Below are 11,117 nucleotides of genomic sequence, written 5' to 3'. Positions count from 1 at the left end.
AGTTTTCATGGTCCCTTCAGGCCAGACTGAACAGGTTCTAGCCCCTCACCAACAACTGTAACTTACTGGCCATTAATTATGTACCGGGCACTTCAAATACGTTATTTTATCCTAACAATGCTCTACTCTGCAAAGTCAGCATTATTGCTCTTATTTTAAGGAAGACGAAATAGGCTCAGGGAGAGTGACTTGGTCAGAATCACAGCGCGATACCCAGGAGGGCTCTCTGGGGAAGGTCTACTAGGCTCCACGGTCTACCGACGTTTCTGCCACGTCCCTACAGGCCTTTCCCATGCTTCCACTACATCCTCCATCCCAGCCCTCTCCTTGTCACCAGACAGCGGGCCTGGTCTAGCCTGTCTGCTCCTGGACAGCCAGTGTCGGGGGTGCTTCAGATGCGTGCAGGGTGGAGAGGGGGCTATCTCAAGGGTCAGAGCTTTCCTTCCCCTGCCCACCCCACGGGCCCGGCTGCTGGATACCCAGTGGTCCATTCCAAGACCTGCAGAGAGAGCGCGTGCTGGGGGAAAAAGGATGCGGGAAGGAAGGAAAGCCTCGGTCTGTGGACCCGCGGCGCTAAGAGGTTAGCACTGCCCCTCCTACCCAGCCCTGGACACCCTCCGCCCCATCCCGTCTCGCGGCAGTGCGCATGCGCACGGTGCTCCGGGCGCCCTCCCTCCTGCGGGCCGCCCTTTCACCCGGGCAACCGCGGCGCGACGGTGGCGCGCGCGCTGGCTGGGCGCGGATCGGGCGGGGCCGGGCGGCGCCGGTGCAGGCTGAGGCTGAGGTTGAAGCTGAGGCGGCGGTGGAGGAGAGCGGGGCCCGTGGGGACCGTGTTGGCGTGCCCGATTTCCGTCCGCCTCGCCGCACGATTCTTCGACACGGTTTGGGGCCCAACGGGTCTAGCCCCTGGCCATGGACTCCCAGAAAGTAAGTGGGGGAAGGAGGCGCGGGGCCGCCGACGTTGGCGGGGATGGATGACTGGGGCGCCCGGGGCCGGGTGGGCGGTGGGCGCGCGGGGCTGACCGGGCCAGGCTGGGCTGCGGCGGCGGAGGGCGAGGCTGCCGGCCCCCACCCTTCCTCCTCCCGCGGCGCTCGCCGGGCTGCGGGGACCGCGCCCGGTGACCCAAGCTGGCCTTTGGCCCTGGGCCCTGGCTCCTGAGGGGAAGAAGGGAGCTGTCCCCATTTCCCAGTGATTTCCTGCAGCGCTCTAGGCCGCCTTTGCTTCTCGAGCCTCCCCGCAGGCGAGCGCGGGTTTATCCCTCTTTAGCAGAAGCCGAGGCGCACGGGGTCTACTACCTGCTGACGCCGAAGCTGAGGCTGCTTCTTCGACTCAGCCTGCTTTCTTGGCACAATACGACCTGCTTTAGGTCGGGAACCCAGTCTCCTTAGGACCGCGCCCCCGGCTCCCACCCGCCTCGTGACCGGTTCGGAGGCAGGTCTTGGTGTTTAGTTGTAGCTGATCTGGGAAGAAGAGCTCGCAGTCCCTCCGTCTGCGACCCGTTTCTTGCTCGTCACAGTTACCTTAATGGTTGTTGTGGCCCGTGCATGCTTTCCGGACAAGTTAAAGAGAAGACTAGTAATTTCAATTAAGGGGGAAAAAAAAGGAAAAAAAAAAAACCAACAAAAAAACGTTTTCGAGAACATAGCCAATGTTTTGAATACAGTTAGAATTATTGATATTCAGACATAATCTCTGTATTGAAATAACCACCCTGTTCTCTTTGTTAGAGGATAGTAATTGAAGTATAGTATAGTATGGGAGGCGAAGACAAGTTATTAATAATGTAGCAGGGAAAACAAGGGCATATCCAAGAGGCCATTCTGTTCTATTCTTAGATGGAAAGCACTGGAAAAACTTACTAGAACAATGTTTTCTCCAAGTTTGCTTGGATTCACCGCCTCAAGGAGCACGGCGGGGGGCAGGGAGGCCACAGGAAAATCATATAGTGATGTTTTAAGCATTGACTGTTACAGTATTTTATTAAAGTGCATATGATTTAGTTTTAATTGTATGCATGCATCCTGAAACTCAGTTGGGTATACTGAGTTTTCATTTCCATGACTATTAGATAGACATCTGTAAAAAATTAACATTTTGTTTATTTGGAATATATATGTTTGAAACATCTCTGCCTTAATTTGTAAAACATTTCACTGCTTATTTAACTTTTTAAAAACTTATTTAACTTATTAAACTTTTTAGGTAAAAGTCATATGATAGGTGAATGGATGTTAATTCAGGGCAGATGGAAGGGCAGAGACCCGGGTTCCATGGTGCTGTTTACCGGTTCTGTGATATGGAGCAAATCTCTTAACTGGGATTAATCTATTTCCTTGTTTATGCAGTGGAAGTAAGAATATTTTAGAGTTAGTGTAAAAATCAGGTGAAATAATACATTATGAAAACAAGGTGTTTTAAAGTTTACAAAGTACTAAAGTAATCTATGTGTTTTAAAATAGAATTTTAAAGAGTATTTTAATATGGATCATCTTTATTTTGCCAGGGCACGCATTATCCCTCACTTCAATAACGGCTTGAGTTGGAATTTGTAGGTCCTGCAAGGTCCTACCACTAGCCCTAGGCTAAGACTTGAACTTATTTGGTCTCATTCCAAATGGTTGGTTGTTTGTTTAAGAGAGCACAGGTAGGCAGAGCGGCAGGCAGAGGGAGAGGGAGAAGCAGGCTCTCTGCTGAGCAGGGAGCCGGATGTCGGGCTCCATCCCAGGACGGTGGGATCATGACCTGAGCCGAAGGCAGCCGCTTAACCTACTGAGCCACCCAGGCACCCCCCAAATGATGTTTTTGAGTAGCTACAAGTACTGCCAGCAGTTTCCCCAGAGTTAGCAAGGAATTAGTTGTTCTTTGTGATAACTTTGAAAATCCACTTCTCAGTGTTAGAAAAGGTGCTGAATTTCATTTCATTTGTTGGTATCAAATAATATTTCTAATAAAAAACTATTTTCTTTTATAGCTTAAAACAAGTATCGGGTGTGAATGCTTATAATCAATTTATTGCTATGAATTTCAGCATCTTTTTCTCATGAATTACTGCAGAATCAGTTATATACCTCAACTAATAATGAACTGTGTATTTCTCTTTAAGTAAGTATTACACACCCCAGGTGTGATTTTTCTTCCATGTTATAAAATGTTATAATGACAGGTACCTGGGTGGCTCAGTCTGTTAAGGGTCTACCTTTGGCTCAGATCATGATCCCAGGGTCCTGGGACTGAGTCTCTCATTGGGCTCCTTGGTCCACTGGAGAGTCTACGACTCCTCCTACCCCTCCCCTCTGCTTGTGCTCTCGGTCGCTCTCCTGCTCTCTCTCATGCACACACTCTCTCTCTCTCAAATAAATAGAAAAAATAAAATAACATGTTACAATGAAAATAGTAGCAGCTATGATACGTTAGTCATTGTAAGGAAAATGGTGAGGTACTGCAAGTGGCAAATGGTGAGGATGGCTTGAATATATACACCTGTTAGTAAATAATTGGGATTTGGGCTTTAAATTATTAAAGAGGATGGATTTGGAGCCAGTCTCCAGTATTACTACCAACTATGAGCTGAATGAACTTGGGTAGTTTGCTATGTGTCTTTATTTTCTCATCTATAGAAGAGAGATAACAATTGTACTTACATCAGAGGGTTATTGAGAAGATCATATTAGTTTTTAAAAATCCTTGGTGCTTAGCCCACATTGAGTACTGCTGGCTATTATTATGAATTTCATAATCCCAACTTCAAAATAACTTTTTCCTTTTGTTGATAATTTGTGTAACTATTTTTCTAATCCAATCTACCATTTTTAACCTTTGTCCTTGAGTTTTAAAATATGTTTTCTGTTTTTGTATCTGTAATAACTGATTTCAAATGGTGGTGTCAAAGAAGAGTTGTTGAATCCTAATTGAAAGAGGATTGGGAGTTGTGATTCATGCAGTCTGACAATAGGGGTTAAGTTAACTGGACAGTCTTACAGAAGCTTGATGGTGGCTAGTCAGCAGATGGACTAGCTTGACCAGCTGCTTTTTTGTCTGTGAAAATAACTTGGACTTCAGTGTTGTGTTAGCAACAGATGCTCTGTTTGAGTAGAGGAAGAAAACATAATTGCCTTGGGTGTGTAAGGCATACTGTTGGATACAGAAAACCACAGTATTATCTCCTAGAAATAAACAGAAGGATTTTGTTCATATCGAGTTTCTGGGACACTTTTGCGAACAGGATGTGTTATGGATAGGTGGCTTTGTTTGATACTCAAACCTTTTGATTATGTCCTTAAGTGGTTTTAAGATAAAATCCCAAAGGTTTCTGTACCTGAATAAATGCGTATGTTCAAAGAAACCAAGGAAACAACAGACATTTATACCTTTCTAGAATCTTGGCCCTTAGAATTTGATAGTTTAAGGTTTTGGAAAGGAGATCATTTGTATTCGTAGGGGTTGCTGTTTCTAGGAAAGGTACATGCTGTAGGAATAATAAAGGTGGAAAGGAAGGGCCAGCCCAGGGGAGGGATGTTGTAAAGAGCATACATTGTAAAATGTTGGGTTTATCCTACTTTTTCTTGCATTTTCTTTATTTGCTATTTGGAAAGTAGAAGGTGAGGTTGACTTTGTAATAGAGGACAAATGTAGGTTGGGAAGATTGAACTGAATAGGGGGAGTTTTAAAGCATGACAGGCTGTAGCAAGTAGCGGTCTACACATGACTTCCTTATCCCAGTTTCCTCCTCTACGCTGGTATTAGCTCTTCTTTTCCTTCATATTGTTCCTTAGCAGTTCAGAGACCTCCATATCCAGACAGTCAGCCATTTTCATGTTCCAAAATTACTTCCTCTTCTCAGTCAAAAAAATATATTTCCCGAAGAAAAGAAAGAAAATTGAAATTTCAGTATTGTTCTGCATCTACTATTGTGTTAGACTGCTTTAAACTCTCATGATAACTTACTCCAGTTGCACATCTACATAGAAAACCAAACTCAGAAGGTAACTGACTTCTTCAGGGTTGCATAGCTAGCAGCTGATAGTCGGCTAGCTTAAGCCCGGTCTTTCTGCACAGCCCAAGCTTTTTTCATTACCACTCTTCTTTCCTGAATCCTTTGTCTTTAATGGTGATATGATTAATTAAAATTTGGGATGTTAATAGGAATGAATCCCTATAGTGGTTTTTCTTTTTTAAAAAAAGATTTTGCTTATTTCTCTGAGGAGAGAAAGAGTCCACTCGTGCATGTGCATATGAGCATGGGCAGGGGCAGAGTGAGAGGAAAAAGCAGTCCCTGCTGAGAAAGGAGCTTAACCTTGGGCTGGGATCATGACCTGAGCTGAAGTAGATGCTTAACCCACAGAGCCATTCCGGTGCTCCTGCTCCTATAAAATTGTTTGTTTGTTTTTTAAATGAAGCTAATTAAATCTAGGGAAAATCGTTGATAGAAAGTAATAGAACATGATTAATATAAAACCCTGGAATTTGGTCTGTCTTGATGCCCTGATATGATCATTGTTTTTCGTGTGTATGTGTGTGTGTGTGTGTGTATCTGTATCCCCTCTCCTGCTCTTTTTTTGTTTTTGAAGGAGGGTCTTAACTCTCTAAAGTAGAGCTGTGAACAGGAAAGTATATGTTGAGTTTTATATACCCTATCCATGGATCCATGATCCATGGAATGGATCAAAGTAATCTGGGATGTACAGGCATAAGATACCCTCTTTAAAGGACCATACTGACATACTCTTGATCACTATATTTAAATACAGATGTGTTCATTTTTTAATTGAACTTGGCAGTTTAAAAAAATTGGAAATAACAGTTGACCCTTGAACAACACAGGGATTAGGTGTGCTGACGTGCCCCCGACACAGTTGAGAATATGCATACAACTTTTGACTCCCTCAAAACTTAACTACTAATAGCCTACTTTTTTCCCCTTTTTCCTCTTTTTTAAAAGATTTTCTTTATTTGACAGAGAGAGATATCACAAGTAGGCAGAGAGGAGGTGGTGGGGGGAAGCAGGCTCCCCACCGAGCAGAGAGCCTGATGCGGGGCATGATCCCAGGACTCTGAGATCATGACCTGAGCCAAAGGCAGAGGCTTAACCCACTGAGCCACCCAGGTGCCCCTTAATAGCCTACTTTTGACTGAAAGAGTAAACTGGAAGCCTATGGATACCGTAAACAGTCATTTGACATACATTTTATATACGTATCATATGTTGTATTCTTTTTTATTTTTTTAAGATTTTATTTATTTATTTGACAGACAGAGATCACAAGCAGGCAGAGAGGCAGGTGGGCGGGGTTGGGGGGAGACCAGGCCCCTGCTGAGCAGAGAGCCGGATGTGGGGCTCCATCCTAGGACCCTGAAGTCATGACCTGAGTCAAAGGCAGAGGCTTAAACCACTGAGCCACCCAGGTGCCCCCATATGTTGTATTCTTATAATAAAGTGAGCTAGAGAAAAGAAAATGTTAAGAAAGTTTTAAGAAAGGGAAAATATATTTACAGTACTTAACTATAAAAAATCCATTTATAAGTACACTGGTGCAGTTCTAACCCAGAACCAGGCAGTTCAGAAGTCGATGGTGAAGCAGATTCATCCTTCCTTCCTCTCTCTCTCCACTGCCCTCCTGCCCTCCCACCTCCCTCCTGCTCGCTCTTTTTTTCATTCATTCACTCATTCATTTTAATTTTAACACTGTGCTTCTTTGCAATGCCTGGCTGAATGGAAGCAGGATTATTCATGCAGTAAACATATACTGAATGTTTGCCATGGTGATAAATAATCTACTCCAGCCTAGGGTTGACAGTATTTTAAAGATGGTAGATTTTATCTCCACCTCTCTTTTTGTTGGTACTCAGTTGGTACTCTTTCTAGCCATAAGGTTCTGATAGAATCTGGTCTTAGTTATCGATACTTATTGATTGATAGCTTATTATATTTTGAGCTAATTTATAACAAGGTGTTGTTAGCACAGCCGGTTGGTGTACTTTTGTTACGGGACGCCTGGGTGGCTCAGGCCAGGCTCAGCCGCTGCCTTCGGCTCAGGGCGTGATCCTGGAGTCCCGGGATCGAGTCCCGCATCGGGCTCCCAGCTCCATGGGGAGTCTGCTTCGCTCTCTGACCTTCTCCTCGCTCGTGCTCTCTCTCACTGTCTCTCTCTCTCTCAAATAAATAAATAAAATCTTTAAAAAAAAAACATTATAAATATAAGTAATACAAGCTTATTGTAGGAAAATAGGAAATATAGATAAATGAAAATCACCCATAACCCTCCTACTCAGATGTAACCTGTTTTAATATTTGTATGTATTACATTTCAGGTTTTTTTTTAAAAGATTTTATTTTTATTTATTTGACAGAGAGAGATCACAAGTAGGCAGACAGGCAGGCAGAGAGAGAGGAGGATGCAGGCTCCCCGCGGAGCAGAGAGCCCGATGCGGGACTCGATCCCACGACCCCGAGATCACGACCCAAGCCGAAGGCAGCGGCTTAACCCACTGAGCCACCCAGGCGCCCCAACATTTCAGTTTTTTAATGCATATAGAAACTTAAAAAAATTATGGTATCATGCCATGGTAATACTGCTTTCTAGTTTGCCTTTCACTTAACATATTATAAATCTTTTATCATGTTAGTTTTATTCTATACTTTGTTCAGAATTCTTTGTGTGGATGCATTGATTTTTAATCAGTGCTTCTTATTGTATATTTATGTTGGTCCCAACCTTCTGGTGTTGGATGAACATCTTGTAGCCAAGTCTCTGCTTATACCTTTAATTATTTACTTAGAAAAAATTAGTAGAAATGGATTTATTGAGTCAATGTGTCTAAACTTTTTTTTTAAGTTTTTTTTTTTTTTTTTTAAATTTGACAGAGATCACAAGTAGGCAGAGAGGCAGGCAGAGAGGAGAGAGAGAAGGGGAGACGAAGCAGGCTCCCCACTGAGCAGAGAGCCGATTTGGGGCTCGATCCTAGCACCCTGGGATCATGACCCGAGCTGAAGGCAGAGGCTTTAACCCACTGAGCCACCCAGGTGCCCCAATGTGTCTAAACTTTTAAAAATCTTTGGTATGTATTGCCAGGTTGCCCTTCAGTAGGGTTGTTAGTTTATACTGCCACCAGCAGAACCTGAGTGCACCCTTATCTTCATTCCCATTGCCCCTCCCTCAGTTAGATGGTGGAACCTCTGGTTTCTTTGGCTTCCTAGACTTCACTGAATGAAACAACCAGTTCAGAGGTCACTGTGCATGGCTAAGGCTTCTTTAGCTTGTCACTCATAATATTTCTTCAAATCCTAGGTGGGAGAGTACTTCTTCTGTCCTGATGTTTTACAGCTAGGCTCAACATTGACAGATACAGTTCCCTCCCAGGTCTTTTATTAGATTTTTTTCTGTGGTTCACCTCAGTTGTCTCTGTAAATAGGTAGTATTCCTAACCGTTTCAGTGTTAAGAGAGGGCATAGCTTTCTACCATCTAGCTGTTTGTGGTAATTAGATTTCTGAATTCCTCAGCAATCTATAACTCTCCATTTTCAGCTCTTCACATAACATCTGAGCAAATACTCGTCTTTGTGTTGCCAGCGCTATGGTGAGCTGGTGAGATTCTGGTTGTTTAGCTTATCAGCTGGATAGAACTTTCTGGATTTTAACTCATTGCTTAATTACTTAATTCAAAGTCTGTGGTGTGGTATGATGCAAGTGGCATCATTCCTGGTGGCATTAGGATATTTTCCAGAAGGGTTCTCTCCTGGTTGCATTGGTCCCTTTGCTCTGATTGCAAGAACCTTATGCTTGTTTTGTACACTCTGGCAGTATAAGCAGCCTAAAGTAGTGTAAAAGTACAGGCAGCTTCTTAGATTTGAACTGTGACTGCTACCTGATAGTTGTGTGATCTAAGAAATTTTCTTAACTTCTCTAACCTTCCTTTTCTTCAACCATAAAATGCAAAGATTGATACTTTTTATTGTATTTATTTACTTATTTATTTTTAAGATTTTATTTATTTGACAGAGATCACAAGTAGGCAGAGAGGCAGGCAGAGAGAGAGAGAGAGAGAGGAGGAAGCAGGCTCCCCGCCGAGCAGAGAGCCCAGTACTGGGTTCTATCCCAGGGCATAATGACTTGAGCCGAAGGCAGAGGCTTAACCTACTGAGCCACCCAGGCGCCTCACTGATACTACTTTTTAAAAATCTGTTGTGGGGAGCCTGGGTGGCTCAGTTGTTAAGGGTCTGCCTTTGGTTTAGGTCATGATCCCAGGATCCTGGGATCGAGGCTTGCATCAGGCTCCCTGCTCAGTGCGAAGCCTGCTTCTTCCTCTCCCACTCCCCCTGCTTGTATTCCCTCTCTCACTGTCTTGCTCTCTGTCAAAAAAAAAAAAAAAAAAAATCTGTTGTGATGATTAAAAAGACACCCCATGTTGACGGTTTAGCACAGTTCCTGGCACTTAGGAGGTGCTTAATGAATACTACTGTAATGACCGTAAGAATAGTTTGACCCTCTTAAATTGTAGATTGACTAGTGATATTTGCGGTGGATTCTAGATTTGTGTATTTCAGCAGTCTGGAATACTAATGTAGAGTTTGAGTCAGAAATCTCTTGATGTGAGTAGGTGGCTGGTGGAAAACACATACAGTATTTCTCTAATTATGAGCACATGGTCATTGAGTTCATTGAGACTAGCATATGAACTTGGGTATAATGGTTTTCTGTCACTGGTTCTAAGAACAGGAAGTTTCTGCACCATAATTTCAGGGGCTGGTTGCACTGATAGTTTTCAAGTAAGTAACCCAAGTTGGCAGTTTTTTGTTGGATGTAGCAGAATTAAGACTCAGCATTCAAATTTGTCATCTTCACATATATTAAGCTAAAACCAGTAGAACCATGCCATTTCTAATGTTGGAATTCATCATGTTCTTAACACTTAATAAGATGATACATTTGCAGTAAGAATAGTTGTTTTTGTTGACCTTGGATCTGGCAGGGTGGTACATGTTAAAATCTGTTGAACTGTTCTGGTTTTTACAATCTTGAGGTAAAATCTTAGTCTTTTTGGTGCCCTTAGATAGTCTTTTCATATACCTCAGATCTTTATTTTCAGGTAGTACAGTGTAAAAAATAAAAGCACAGACTCAGGAGTCAGACTGCCTTAATTTGAACACAGACTGCCACATTCTAGCACTGAGATCATGGGCACACTCATTTAACCTCTCTGTACCTCAGCTTTCAAATTAGAAAATGGGGATAAGGGTGCCTGGGTGGCTCAGTGGGTTAAGCCGCTGCCTTCGGCTCAGGTCATGATCTCGGGGTCCTGGGATCGAGTCCCGCATCGGGCTCTCTGCTCAGCAGGGAGCCTGCTTCCCTCTCTCTCTCTCAGCCTGTCTCTCTGTTTACTTGTGATCTCTCTCTGTCAAATAAATAAATAAAATCTTAAAAAAAAAAAAAAGAAAATGGGGATAATAATAGTGTCCTACTTCATAGGATTCTTGAGAAGATTAAATAAATTAATATATGTAAAGGGCTTAAAATGATGCTTGGCTCTTAGTATAAAAGTGTTATTTATTGTTTTGCTCAGAGACGACTGTGCTTTTACTTCACATGATTTATTGTGACTATTGTGATTAATGTTATAACCATAACATTAAGCTATGCTCCTTTGAAGAGGGTGCCTCATGCTTTGTACATCCCAGCATCCTAGATTTTTGATCCATTCCATGGGAATGATTGCAGTTGTGCTTGGCTGGGGTGTATACTCCCCTTACTTTTTTTTCGTTTTTGTTAGCATAACACTTACCTTAGCTTATCTCCCTAGTCAAGTAATTGGCAGGCTCAGTCCTCAGTTTTTGAGATCCTGGTAACTGTGCTTTTTGACCAAAGAATAATGGCTGAGATTGCCTGTGCAATCTCACAATGTCTTTGGAGACTCATGTCCTGTATATTTTACTGTGATCTGGCAGAATTGATATTTGGCAAAGCATATCTTTAGACCTGTATCACCTAGAACTCTTAGTCATCCCAGCAGAAGTCTTGCACAATATAATTTTATTGGAAGGTAAAGAGATACTGGAGGTCTGAAGTGAAATCTGAGACCCTTGTAGGCATCCTTTCTCATTGATAGAATCCCACAGAGCAGA

General features: G+C 43.0%; 1 protein-coding gene across 4 annotated transcripts in view; it reads left to right on the top strand.

Annotated features, from left to right (window-relative positions):
• The first annotated feature begins 786 nt into the window (after window positions 1-786).
• The window catches only part of FSD1L (fibronectin type III and SPRY domain containing 1 like), a 66,827-nt gene continuing 56,496 nt past the window's right edge, over window positions 787-11,117 (top strand). For all 4 annotated transcript variants that reach the window (XM_044265214.1, XM_044265216.1, XM_044265215.1 and 1 more), the window contains exon 1: window positions 787-927. In XM_044265214.1, the coding sequence (XP_044121149.1) occupies window positions 913-927 (15 nt within the window). In that variant the 5' untranslated portion in view covers window positions 787-912. The remainder of the gene's footprint in view (window positions 928-11,117) is intronic.

The sequence above is a fragment of the Neovison vison genome, chromosome 9 (genome assembly GCF_020171115.1).
Source record: "Neovison vison isolate M4711 chromosome 9, ASM_NN_V1, whole genome shotgun sequence".
In the NCBI taxonomy this organism is placed as follows: Eukaryota; Metazoa; Chordata; class Mammalia; order Carnivora; family Mustelidae; genus Neogale; species Neogale vison.
The sequence above is the reverse complement of the archived record's forward strand: the minus strand, read 5'-3'. Positions and strand labels throughout refer to the sequence as shown.